The 14,121-nt window shown below is 31.1% G+C and overlaps 1 protein-coding gene across 5 annotated transcripts in view; it reads right to left on the bottom strand.

Annotated features, from left to right (window-relative positions):
- Window positions 1–244: 244 nt before the first annotated feature.
- Window positions 245–14,121, bottom strand: part of LOC142328079 (uncharacterized) — a 63,946-nt gene continuing 50,069 nt past the window's right edge. For all 5 annotated transcript variants that reach the window (XM_075371564.1, XM_075371560.1, XM_075371561.1 and 2 more), the window contains 2 exons: window positions 9,966–10,493; window positions 245–2,416 (listed from right to left, as the gene is read on the bottom strand). In XM_075371564.1, coding sequence (XP_075227679.1) covers window positions 2,121–2,416; window positions 9,966–10,493 — 824 coding nt within the window. In that variant the 3' untranslated portion in view covers window positions 245–2,120. The remainder of the gene's footprint in view (window positions 2,417–9,965; window positions 10,494–14,121) is intronic.

Raw genomic sequence — 14,121 nt, forward strand, 5'->3', positions numbered from 1 at the left:
TGTGGTAACACAATTTTTAAATAAATTTTTATTTTGATATTGATAATATAAATACTGTTGAAAGCAAGAAAAAGTAGCAATGATTGTAACTGAAATGGATGAAACAATTCTAATGTTATTTGTCAAAAATTACAACTACAAATAAAATAATTTTACAAAAAATTAAAGTAGCTGTAAAGTAGAGCAGAAAGAATTTACCATACGTAGAAACCGATTTATTTTCTTTAAAAAAAAAAAAAAAAAAAAAAAAAAAAAAAAAAAAATACCTTATAGTAAGTCATAAGAGTAACCAAAAACAGTCACATGGTGTTACTATTTTGCACACACCATTATTGACTACTTAAGTAAATAAATGTAAATATTTCTTACTTAGCATTTAATTTAAAGTACAGCAAAAATAACTGTAATCAACCTAATACTAATATTCTTTTTTAGTTTGATAACACCTACATTTTACTACTTAATAGACACCAATCGCCCATTATTATCTTATTTATGGTCTTTTAAGACATCATAAAGAGAATGGGTAGATTGTAAAAAAAAAACAAAGACTGAATTCCCTCTCCCACAAAATGTACCAAAAAATCAATTTTAGGAATCTATAAAAAGCCAAATGTTTATAGGTTTTCCAAAATCAGAAAAATTACACGCAAGATAAAAATACTTAGTTTACAAAAACTAAAATCACAGGAAAAGAAATATAACATGCACGATATGAATATAAAATACATAAAATATAACATTTTTAACAGAAGGAAGACAATAGATAATAATAAATACTGATTTCATTTGCTTCCAAGGTGAGGATATCATTAGTAAATGATTAACTATCTAATTATTATAGTATTGTTTAATGTTTAAAATAAACATGGTCGTTCATTTACTCTCACGTAAGTAATATTACATTAATACATTTACTTGTTACAAAAAATACCCAAAACTATTGAAGATGCTCATGCCTAAGGAAAATGAAGTATGGGTTATTCAGAGCTTACAGGGGAAAAATTTTTTTTTGGGTAAAAATGTTTTTATTAAAAGATGCTACTTAAAATTTAATGGTCAAATGTAGAGCCTAAGGAAAATGAAGTATGGGTTATTTAGAGCTTACAGGGGACAAATTTTTTTTGGGTAAATATGTTTTTATTAAAAGATGCTACTTAAAATTTAATGGTCAAATGTAGAGCCTGATATGATACCAGCACAGTGGCATACATCCTACTAATGACAAACTTATCACATTAGAAATATTAATTTTCTTTTTCTTCATTTAACTGGAAGTCACACAACATAAAGTCTTCTATTTCAAGAAGAAGAAAAACTATTAACAATCAATTAAAAAAAGGATTTATGCATGTCACATCTGATTTAAGTTTAATAAATCACAATCACTGTCAACTAAAGTATAAACAAAATAAATAATTATAGGCATTAGACTGTATATAATAAGTGCCAAGGCTACAAAAAAATTAAAGATCGATTGGATAAGACTGCAAATACTTTTGCTGTGCACTGTATCAGCCAAGTCATACAAACAACAGGAATATTAGACAACATATCCAAAGTATTTTTCACACATAATTTTAGTACACACTCAAACATACACATACATACCACAATGCTATATATAAATGTTATGCTGTCAGTGTAAAATTAAAATGATCATTAATAAAAACTGGAAAGTATGCATACCAATAGATAGACAAAACACACCATTTTAAATCTTTTTTTTTTATTTATTAAATTTATTTTATTTAAAACTTTGATATTCATTATCTATTTATTACCATTATAATCATCTAGAAATATATATTTATACATACACATATATAATAAATATATATATATGTAAATGCGTGTTTATGTGTATTATAATTATGTATTCAATATTTTTTGTCTTGCTTGTAATAGTAGTAATTTATAATAATTAAGAGTACAATTTGATAAAACAAACACTTTTATAATATTATATATAAATTTCTTTCCTTTTTTTTAATTTTATATATATACACTACCAGAACTACTTATATCACCAGCATTGCAGCACAATCTTGAGATTGTCTAAATGTGGCTCCGCTGATGATCATTTCCTTATTATTTATTTATCAATTATTTAATTAAATTTATTTATTAGCACGACTCTTAGAAGCTCGTCGTTGTTCTCTGTTGTTGTTATCTTTGCCAACGGCAGTAGAAGTGCTGTTACTGCTATTACTATTGCTCGACGCATTACTACTGCTATTTCTGATCGAGGCGGTGGCAGCAGTGGTGGTATTAGTAGTACTAGTAGCAGCAGTAGTAGGGATGGAGGTGGTTGTCACCGTATCAGCACTGCTGGTGCCAGTACTATTGCTGTTGTTTCCGGAGGCACCACCAGTATTTCGGCTTTTACTAGCTGCTGGTGCTGTTACAGCTGTACCTGTAAATTTTTGATAAGACTATCATACACTTATATATCTGCTGTTTTAACAGTGCAGGAAAAGGACAGCGATTAAAGAAAGCTTCCGACTTTAAACCCTAATTATTAAACAAGTAAAATGTAAATAACACAAAATTAGTCTACAAAAAACCCCATTAAGTTAATCTTTACTTAATTATGTCAACATATCTATGAAAGATTAAATAAATTATTTTTACAATTAATGAAGAAGACAAAACCATATGATTTCTGACAATAGGGTTCTCTAGCCTGGAAATATCTATGCAAATTATACAATAAAAACAAATGGATTTTTTAGGCCTATTTATACTATAAAAAAAGGATTAGAATGTTAAAAACATAAAAAAATGGCTAGCATTTCTTTCTTATTGTCATTATTAAAATATTTAACTGCAAAAATAGACTAATTATGGCAAAATTAAGAGCCACCGTATGTTCTTCATGCTTTTTATAAAACATGAAACAAGTATGACATATAGAATCCTATGCTAAGAGAAGACCATGGAAGCAACAACTGTCATATAATCAAAACTCATTTTTTATTGAGTTACTCTGATTTACTGGCTTTAGCTGCAGTGGATATTGCAGGAAGTAGAGGCCTTGAAAAGGATTTCCAGCCTGTTCCAGTAAGGTCCAATGATGGTGGGGCAGGGACTCACAAAGATATCTGGGAAATGGAGATTACGTCTCCCCCCCCCCCCCCTGCGGATGTAGAGAAGAAATCCAAAGATAGTAGTTGGCATTCCTTATCTCCCAGTGATCTCTTTAAATGGAGGAGCAGCAAAGAGTTGGTGCTGGTATGGATCTTAAGAGGCAGGTGAAATGCCAGGCAAATAACACAGCAATTCTTTTATGTTACGTTAAAGAGTTGGGTTATCTCGTTGACCGTAGTACGACCATAAAATTGGAAATTAAAGTATTCTCATAATATGGATGGCATCAGTCACACGATAGATATATTTCGGGATGTTCTTGATAACACTGATGTGGAGTCTCAGGAAAGGCACTCTAACCAGCCAGAAAGGTGGATTAGAGTACTCAAACATACTTTATAATTAAGGATGTAGCTTTGCAGACCCCAGATGTGGGAATGGACTGGTCTGCATCCTGATCTGGAGTGGAGATTCGTCCACTGATGGAGGCTGTCCTGAGGATGTTTTCCAATCCTCAGTTTTGGTGGAGGACACTGCTGGCATCAAAGAAGACACGTGTTCTGCTTGAATGCTAGACTTGGCAGCAGGGGCTGACCAACAGTGGTGTTTAAAGTGAAGGACCTTCATATCTGGCTGATAGTGGTGCAGCTGAACGAATTAGTAACATTTCCATGAAGGTCAAGGGCTTCACTATGTCCCTGACAGGGAGGGTTCACATTCTTGTCAAGGATGTGGATGTTCTAACTACTCAGGATGAGTTCATGATAGAACTTTGAAACGTTACGGGGGAGTCAGTGTTGATGGATATTCTGTCCATGTGACCAGCTTATGGTGAGATGGAAGTGGTCACTGTGGCTGTGCCACTCATCTTGGCAGACAAATTACTGGCCGACAGATATGTCCATATTGGATGGGTGGCTTGCAGAGACATGAGGCGCTCAGTTGACGATTTTTGTTTCCGCTGCTGGAAGCCGTAGAGGCAATTTTTGTACTGGGACTAGTGGCCACTGCTTTACCTGTGGCGAGGCTGGTCACATGCAGAAGGCTCGGTGTCTTTCCTGCAGGTTGTGTGAGCATGGACCTGGGGAGATGTAAGACTTCACCTGTGCCTATTGGCTGTACCTGCGTGCATGGGGGGACAGCCCCATACAGGAAGGGTGAGAGGCTCCGGCATCGCATTATCAATGACTGATGGGGGACTCCTTCACAGCACCTTCAGGGAGGGAATGTAAGACTGTAATCCCAGTGGAGGATCCTTCATTAGAGGCAGAGAGTAAAGACCGGAGTACTGGTGAGGGGTTCCCTCATTAGAGGCATGGCATGCAGATAAAGACCATTTTCCAGCTACCTGGGTGGGACTTTGTTTCTACTGAGGTAGCTTGAGGCGATGGCACCCCCCCAGAGCTCAATTTATGCTTCGTTGCGGATCTGGCTGCAGGAGGTGGGAAAAAACTTTAGTGAATGTAAATGTTGCTAGATAGCGTACTTGAACAAACATGTTAAGAAGAAAGCTTTCAAGTAGCAAATTAGAGATATTTTATTTTCTTTGTGAACAATAAATGAGGTTACTGATGCTATTCTTGTTGAATTACATAAAGACATGAAAAGGAATCTGAAAAATTTGATGTAAGTGACATTGATGAAATCACGAAAGTACATTTTATCAAACCCTGGATAAAATACTCTGTTAGTGTATTTTTTATGTGGAAATATAAACCTACAGCTAATGTGTAAGTAATAAATAAATTTAACTAAATAAGTTTCAAGACTTAATTATACAAAAATCATACTTTTTAACTGCAATTAACAATTTTTAATAAACTGAAATTCAATGAAAACAACTGGCAATTGGTAATAAAAATCTTTAATTAAATGGCTAGTACTCAACAAGTAACCTCAAATACTTGTTCTATAAAGTAATGCAATTTTCTAAAGTTTTTTATATTTTAGCTTTTGTAATTCTCACAGGTATTAGTATTACATTTACTTATGCTTATATCCAAAAACAACCAAAGCTAGTTACAATTATTCTTCTCAGAACTTTGGAAAAAGCATGTAATTACAGGACATTACTTCTGCTGCTTCCAGGGTTAGAATAAAATTCTTTTCTTCGATAAATTTACTTCTGTAACTGCCTAAAAACAAATTATTTAATGATGGATAATTTAATCAATCAATTAATAGTAAGTTAATTACAATTAAAATTTTATTTAATTACTAGCAAAGAACAAAACAGAAGTTACAAAATAGCTATCCCATTCATATACTGATCATAAAAGACACAAAATGACATAAAACAAAAACAAAGATGTACAAAAAAAAACCAATCAGTAAATAAAATAATGAAATTGAAATACGGAAACAAAAACTAGTTATACACTTAATAATAACATAAAATGAAATTCAGCATGTTTTATGACAAGACAAAAAAATCATCTACCTCTAACACAAATAGAAATTATATATTTTTACAACTGTTAACACATTATAGTACAACCTTGATGTAATTTATACTCTTCAATACATCAACATATTTTTTGTTTTTAAAATATATGACTGATGCTGCTCAAAATAGGTGTGATATAAATCTAAAGAACCATGCGTAGCAATATGTTGAGATAATATTGGATGAGAAAAGATAAGCTCTATCAAAATGTAATTAAGTTACACATAACCTGTTTTCATAATGTTTGAAAAACTCCAGAAATAACACTCACTCCTTTTCTAATTAATAAGATGAACTGGACTGAGCTATTTCAAATTACTTAAGCCATTCATAAGTTAATGATGTCGTTCAACAATCTGGCTTGTCTTGTGAGACTAACTCTCTGTAGTCTTCAAATAAAAATTAAAAAGTTTGTTAAGTACTTAACAATGTTTATTTAAAATCCAAGAACCACTAGGCCATGTGAACAATTCTTTTAGCATTCAATTTTTTGGACAATAAGCAAAACTTTCAACATAGATTTTTCCAAATAACTCCATTATTGGATAAGCAGAAAGGAATACAGTATCAATTTTTAACCAACAAAGCAAAGTAATTTTTCTTTTAAAGATGTGAACAGTTGTTTTTGCAGAGTCTAATTCTACAGAATACCTCTGTACTAATTTTTTCAGGTTGAACAAATAACTTGTTCACACAGTTTCAATGGTATCATAAAACACTGATGATTGTCCTGGACATGATTGCTTCAGTAGGCAATTCACTTAAGTTGTTTGTCATACTGACAAATTTTATTTTCACATTATGGTTATTCATTGAATACAATGGTATTCACAAGCAAGCAGTTTAACTGACTCAAACTTAGGAAGCCCAAGACATATTGAACCTTCCTCTACACTATAATCAAGGTAACACAAGCTAATGTTGCTGCTGACCTTGTAACATGCTTGCATGGTACTAAACTTGTTAAGTATTGAAAAAGTTTTGACAGTTTCTCTTCATTTTAAGGTATATTCATGCCACTGACAAACTTTGTTTTCAAAATATCACTGAAACATTACCACTATTTTACGAATACACTACATGTTTTATATATATATATACGTACATACACACACGAGGTCTATAATTAAAGTAATGAGACTAGTTTTTTTGGCAGCCAAAATGACAACACTATAAAGTTACTAGTAAACATTGGTTATATACACAGCTGATTTATATTAGGTATTAATATTTTTTGTCTACTATTGCCACGTGAGATGTGAACAAATTTTTGTGAAACAACTTTTTTGTTAAACTCTTTGAGAATGCTACTGAAACTTTTTTATAACTAAAAAGGGTATATAGAGATGACGCTTTGTCACAAGCCTTGAGTTTTTAGGTGGTTTAACCTTTCTAAATCCGCATGGGTCGCGAGTCTTCTCTCGCAAGTTACTAATTACGTGTGCAAAAAATTGTAATTTGTCACTACTCATTCATTTATAGTCGGAAAAAATAGAAAAAAATACAGGTTATAGAAAAAGATTCTTAGATTCGAAAAAGCTGAACCGTATGTCTGTGTGATTTTTTTTACGTATGTTACAGCTGAAAATCCGACAAGCATAAAAAAAATCGGAAATACGTGGCTTTCTTCGTTTAACCCTTTCTAGAGTAAAAATCTTTTTATCGGAAAAAGTTTTTTATATACAGTTTTATAAAGCACATTTCGCAGATTAAAAAAAAAAAAATAATTTGGTCCAAATTTGAGTAAGATAAAATGAAAACTAACGTGAATAGCCAGACCGGGACGCGTGGGGTCGCTTGGCAACAATGCAAAAATGATGGAATTCAGCCCCACCCTGCTGGAGTGATATAAAGTGACAATTTATTCTCATTCTCCTATCTTTGTTTTATACATTGAGTAACGGTACAAGCTTCTTGGACAAAAGGTTAAGCCTACACAAGAGTTTGCGTAAACGTTGACCAAAAAATCCCCCTCCCACTTGTAATTTGACCAACTCTGTTAGAAATAGCACTAACCGAATGATCCCGATGTCACTACGCTCTACGAAAACGAACGATTCAAACTGAATACAAAGCTAACGTACGAGGTTGCAGTGGGAGATATTTTTCAAAGCATATTCACACGACCGGCTTCCTGCGCTGGCCGCAGTGATGCAACTTCAAATTTCTATAACAAAATTTCCCTTTACAATGTAAGATACAAACTATATAACGTTAAAGATTGAAATCTGTTCTAACGATAATAGCAGCTTATGAATAGAACGATTGGTTCATATTTTACAGGCGGCAAAAGAATAGCTTTTCAAATCCCCATTATTGGGTTAACAGCAGTTCTGTAAAGTACTTTCAGATGGCCGGGAATCAGTTGTAGATGATTCACGCTCTGGAAGACGTTAATATCAAAAAGTGACGACAATGTTGAGCCAATCAGAGACTTGATACGGTATGACCAGTAATTAACTGTCAGAATGATTGCAGATCAACTGAATTTGAACCACACCACAGTCCATCAAATTTTGACAAACGAATTGAAGATGAAAAAGTTTGTCAAAATTGGTCCCAAAAAACCTCACTGTTGAACAGAAAAACAACAGGATAGAATCATGCCGTGATCTTCTAGGATGAATTGAAACTGATCCTGATTTTCTAAAAAATGTTATTACTGGTAATAAATTTTAGATATTTGAGTACAACCCAGAAACAAAACGCCAGAGCAAGGAGTAGTACACTTCAAACTCACCACATCCCAAAAAAAGAGCAAATCAAAAATCAAAACCATTCTAATTTATTTCTTCACTAGTAATGGCATTGTCCATAAGGAGTTTTTGCCTACAGGACAGACTGTAAATCAATGTGATTACTGAGAGATTCTTGAAAGACTGGAAAAGAGTTGCCGTGTGAGACTAGCCATCATGGTGGTGCATCATGACAATGCACCTTGTCACACTACATTCTCAAGTACTGAGTTTTTGGCAAAGAAAAACATTCCTGTAGTTCCTCAACCACCTTATTCTCCTGACTTGAGTACCTGCAAATATTTCTTGTTCCCGACTTTATGAGTTATCAGGTTGTTTTCATTTTTTTGATTGCAAGAAAGATATACTGTAAAAGTTATACATAATAATTATACTGAAATAAACAATATAATAGCTAGGACATCAATGTGGTGATATTATATTTTCAGTGCAATAGGTGGATCTAAAAATTCCCTTTTAACAATAAAATAAAATATCATCACTGTAAACAATGTAAACTACAAAATTATTCAAAAATTCTACTGTAAGATCAGTACTCAGAAACTACAACAATGAATTTTACATATAATAAAATTCTACATACAATAAAATATACAAAATAACAATTAATTACTAGTGAACAATAACAATTAGATAAATCTATTTATATTTAAGTCTACTAACATTAATTACAAAAAAATACGTAGCAAAATGTTATTATTAAATGAGTGATATTGAGAGAACAAAGAGGAAAACTATAACAACATGAAGCAATGTTTTAAATATTCAGGTAATGAGTTGTCAAATGATAGATAGGAAGAAAAGTTAAAGGCATCTTATAGTTTCACTCCCCAAACTAATAACATTTAAAAACTCATTAATCCCACCCTCTTATTTTTTGTCCGTCTCCATGGATGTCGCCTCATCAATCGCCTTTTATGCCAACAAATCTATTCTTCATCGTCTAAAAAGCAGTTTATGAAGATAAAATTGTTGATTGAAGTACTGTGTATAGTGGGTGATGGAATTTTGCACATCAAAAGCTGGTTAAATGAATATTGAGGATTAACCTTGTAGCAGTCCATTGGTTTCTGTGACTGATGAGAAACACCAAAAGGATGAATTGATTCAAAATGACAATGTCACATCACATAATGTGTTGTCACTCAGGTAGGCATACTGAAAAAATAAGGATACAGTTTTCTACAACTGAGATAAACTACAAAAAAATGGAATATTGCAAACAATTTCTGAAATGTTACTGTTGAAATGAGATGAAATTCAAGTGCATCATTATAATGCACAAGAAAAGTGGGAGAGCATGGAACACTAACTCTATAGTTTACTATAATCAAAAAGTTTAAAACAACGTTTTGGGATTCCAAACATGTGTATACATGGCTGACTAACTGGATGCCACTGCAAATTTTGTGTGATATATAAACATTTTAAGATACACGTGTTTCCACAAAGATAATTCTGCAACATGAAAATAATTGGCCAGACTCATCGCATGCAGATTTTAATGTTCTTAAATTGTATAAATACACAATGCATTACCATTAAGATAATGAACCAAGTGTTGAATATAAAAAGGAAATCTATTATTTCAGGTCAATAATGATAAATCATTTACTACCATTAATAATTAATACTACATGTCATAAAACATACTTATGTGATAAAATACTTACTCCTAGTTTTTGAAGATTTTTCTTCAGTTTGTGATGGTGCTGTTTCTAACTTTCTTGCACGTTTGGCAGCACTGTTAGCCACACTGGGAGTACCAGACTGTATTGGTGGTGGCACTGACGTAGATCTCTTTCTTTTAGAGGTTGATCGTGCAGATGCAGACTCAGACGCCGCCATAGAAGTGGTAGTGGCTGCTTTCTTTTTCTTTTTTTTAGCTTGGACAGATTTGGTGCTTGTCAGTGCTGTTTTGATCGCAGAAGTTTTCTTACTGACTGTCCCAGAAGCAGATTTTTTCCTCACAGATTGTTTCTTCTTCTTTTTGCTTGTTTTAGCTCCTATTGTTGTCTCTTTCTTTTTCTTCTTTTCATCATTTGACGATGTGTTTTCATCTTGTGATTGCTGCTCAGATGAGCTTCTGGATGACCTTGAAGATTTCTTAACACTTTTTTTCACTGCTGGAGATGTTGAGGCTGCTTTTTTAGAAGCTGATTTCTTCAATTGTGATTCATCTCTAAATAATGACAGATCCACTGAAAAATAAATAAATTAAGATCAAAAATGGTTTATTACAATTACTACTACTTGAATTACAGATTAACTTAAAATACATATTCACGAATCTAAAATATAATATATTTAATTTTCTACAAAATTTTCTAAGTCAAACATTTAATGAATATCTAGTCAAGCATGGTTTGCCTTTGAAAAATGGTATGCATTTGCATACTAATATGCAAATACAATAACTTGGCATAACAGAAACTTACTTTACTTTCCTTTAAGAAGTTATGAAATATAGTATGTAAGTAATGCTCTATAAGATGTTTTCTTTCATTTGCCATCTAGTCTTCTACCACAATTTAAGCAATGTCCTTTTAATTATGTTATGTTCACCAAAATTCCAAATTTTATATCTTCGTCAGGGAAGGGAGCTTGTTGGTGAGAAAGCTTTTAAACATCCTTGAAGTTTACAGCAACAATATAGATAAAATTAAAATTGAATCGAAGTATTTTTTTTTTTGTTTGATGTACAAATGATAGGATGCCATCCTCTATTAAACTTGCATTTACTGATCATTTTGCTGGTTTACAAGATGAATCCATAAATATATACATTAATGAATGCATGGATATTAAAAATAAAAAAATAAATTACATATAAACTTTTATTTGGTTTACAGTGAAAAGGAATGTAAACTGTACAACAAAACTGAATAATTTAATGCAGAATGCAAAATCAGGTCAGAAGATCAACTTAATTATAGAACAAGACAACTTATGAATTATTAAAACAGAGTAAAAAACATGTATGTTAACCAAATATTCTAAACTTAAAAAGGGGGGTTGTTAACTCTATGAAAAAATATTGTTTTAAGATTCTAAACATATATTTTCACAATATTACGTAAATGATGTGGTGAGTATCTATATTATAAGTTAGATTTTAAAATATTGCAAATGCTAGTCAGTAACTTTAAACAATCATAAGCGCTAAAAATCAACATACTTTGCTACAAATGCTTACTTTTACTTTACATGTTGTAGACTACATTGTGAATAGCATTAAACTAAATTTTTTTTCAAATTGCCAGTCTTCTGACTTGTATGATGCTTTCTTAATTTTGTTCTTATCTTTACATTATTTTACAAATTTCTTTGCTTTTCTATTTATCTTAAGAACTAAGTTTTATATTTTATTGACCCATCAATTTTCAAGATCTTCCTTTAAACCAGATTTTACAAGTTTCTATACTTTTCCTTTTTTCCATGCTTCAATACTTACTATAACCTGTTACATTCCAAAACTCAAGAATACCATTCCTTATACAACCATTCCATATTCAAGAATTTGTAATTCTTAAATCTATAAATAACATTAGCAAACCACTTTTTTGCTTGCGCAAACTCTCTTGAGAAGAAAGCTCTCTTGCTTGCGCTAACTTCCTCTTATTTTCTGCATTACTTCATCTATCCTTGTAATTCTATTTCCAGGAAAAGAAATACATAATATTCTCCCACTTCTGGTATATTGTTCCTCAATCTTAATCTTAGCCTTCAAAAGGAAGAATAACAAGAAATTATTCTCAACTCGTATTTGATTATAATATAACTTTTCTAGCGATAAATCCATGTCAATCAGCTTCTAAGCTGATTGACATGGATTTATTAGAATAAATTATTCTAATAACAAAAATTAGTTATTAGAATAACTAACTTTTGTTTTCTGCTAAAAAAATGTTAACAATGAATCTTAACATCTTTATTACTTTCCCTGGCTAAAAATATATGGTGGTGCTACAGCTAACAGGAAAGTAAAAACAGTCAAAAAAAAGAAAATCTAAAAATATTGTAAGTTTTGTGTCTTAAAAACAAAAAATAAAAAGTTTATACTTTGGACTCCCTTGATCGATATTCTTCAACTTGATAGACAGTACTATCGTCAGGAGGGGGAGAATACATTACATATTTGCAAAAATTGGAAAAAGGGGGAGGGGGTGTTTAGGCTGAAATAAAATTTCCAATCTTTACTGGGTTGGGGTAATTTTGTAAAAAAGATTTTCTTACAAAAGTTTTTTTTTATAAAAATCACAAATTACCAAAAACTTTTATTTAAACATTCATCCCCTCCTCTCTAAAAATGACTTTATACATTTTTCTTTTTTTTTAGCTATATCTTGCTTCAGAAGAGGAGTTAATGGGAGTTTTTCAATCTATTTTTTTCAATAAGTCTTCAAACTACAAAAATTTTTTTGTCCATCCCACTCTAATGTTCTGTGGAAAAAAGATTTTTTAAATCTATTTAAATTTATTTTAAAAGTTACCCTTTTTTACATTTAAAATGTAAAAATCTTATTTTTTGATAAACTTTACTTCTAAAAAAAAAAAATTAAGTCGCTAAAATAAATTAATACCCTACCCCAGATGGGAAACCTCCCAAATTAAAAAAAAACTTTTTCTAATTTTATTTTAATTTATTTAAAATCAATTTTAATGAATATTTTGATCATTAAAAAACGCCCCTGACGCATGAGCCTCCAAACTCAAAAACATATTTTTCAAAATTGTGATGCTAATACGCTAATATTAAAATTTTTGGTTGTTTTGTTGGCATCTTGACTTAAAAAATTACAATAAAAATATATAAATATAATCAAACAAGTAATTTCACATTAAATAATTTTTTTTTTAATTACTTTTTTAAATAATTTGTTTTTATTTAATTTTTTTTTTTAAATTAAAATTTACTATGATACATGTTTTTTTTTTTAATGTACCGAAGAAATAACTGAAGTTGGCTCTAGTGAACATTTTTGAATTATTTTATTGTAAATGTACAAATACAGCTTAAAATGATAGAATAGAAAAAAGCTTTCTTAAATAAGCCAGCCAAGTTATGTAAATTAAATCGTGAGATTTTTTTTAGGATGTTTATTCTAGTTTCAAATTTTTCTTTTCAGTTATTGAAAGAAAAATGTATTTATAAATAAACTGAAAAGGAAGAGGCATAGACTACAAACTTTGTCTTACTATTTTCTTCATTTGCTACCCTTACAACCCACCTATATAACTCTTCTATAAGATGATTAATTATAAATCTAATCTCTCACGATTTAAGTCCAAATTTTCATAACTTATAAATATTTTATTTTACTCTACAGCATCAAATGTTTTCTTCAGGTCTATAAATGCCAAGTAAGTGACTTTTCTTCTTCAGCTTGCCTTTTAAAGTCAATCTGAAGGCTAGAATTCTCTACATCCATCCTTTTTCTGAAATAGAACTAGCTTTCATCTAAACACCTTCTGCTAAAATGTTCTAGTTGTCTGTATCTGCTAGCAAATATTTTTGAGATGACATTAAACCATGATGGATGGTTCTTTTATTTATTTGTTCTGACTCTCTTTGGCGTGGTAAACAATTACTTTTTTTTGAAATCTTAAAAGTCTCATAAATATGGCATACGAATACATAAAGCTTATTTAGTCCTGCTTCTTCTAGATGGGATGGTAATTAAATAAATTCATTACAATATTAACCCATAAATGGATTGTGAAGTGAAAATGCTGGTGTAATTACAAAATTAAACAAACTGCAGCAAGGAAATTTTCAACTGCGTTTTTATTGCCAATATTCATGGTGGAGTGGTAGCAGTTTGGCCT

Source organism: Lycorma delicatula, chromosome 7 (genome assembly GCF_047948215.1).
Source record: "Lycorma delicatula isolate Av1 chromosome 7, ASM4794821v1, whole genome shotgun sequence".
NCBI classification, from domain to species: Eukaryota; Metazoa; Arthropoda; class Insecta; order Hemiptera; family Fulgoridae; genus Lycorma; species Lycorma delicatula.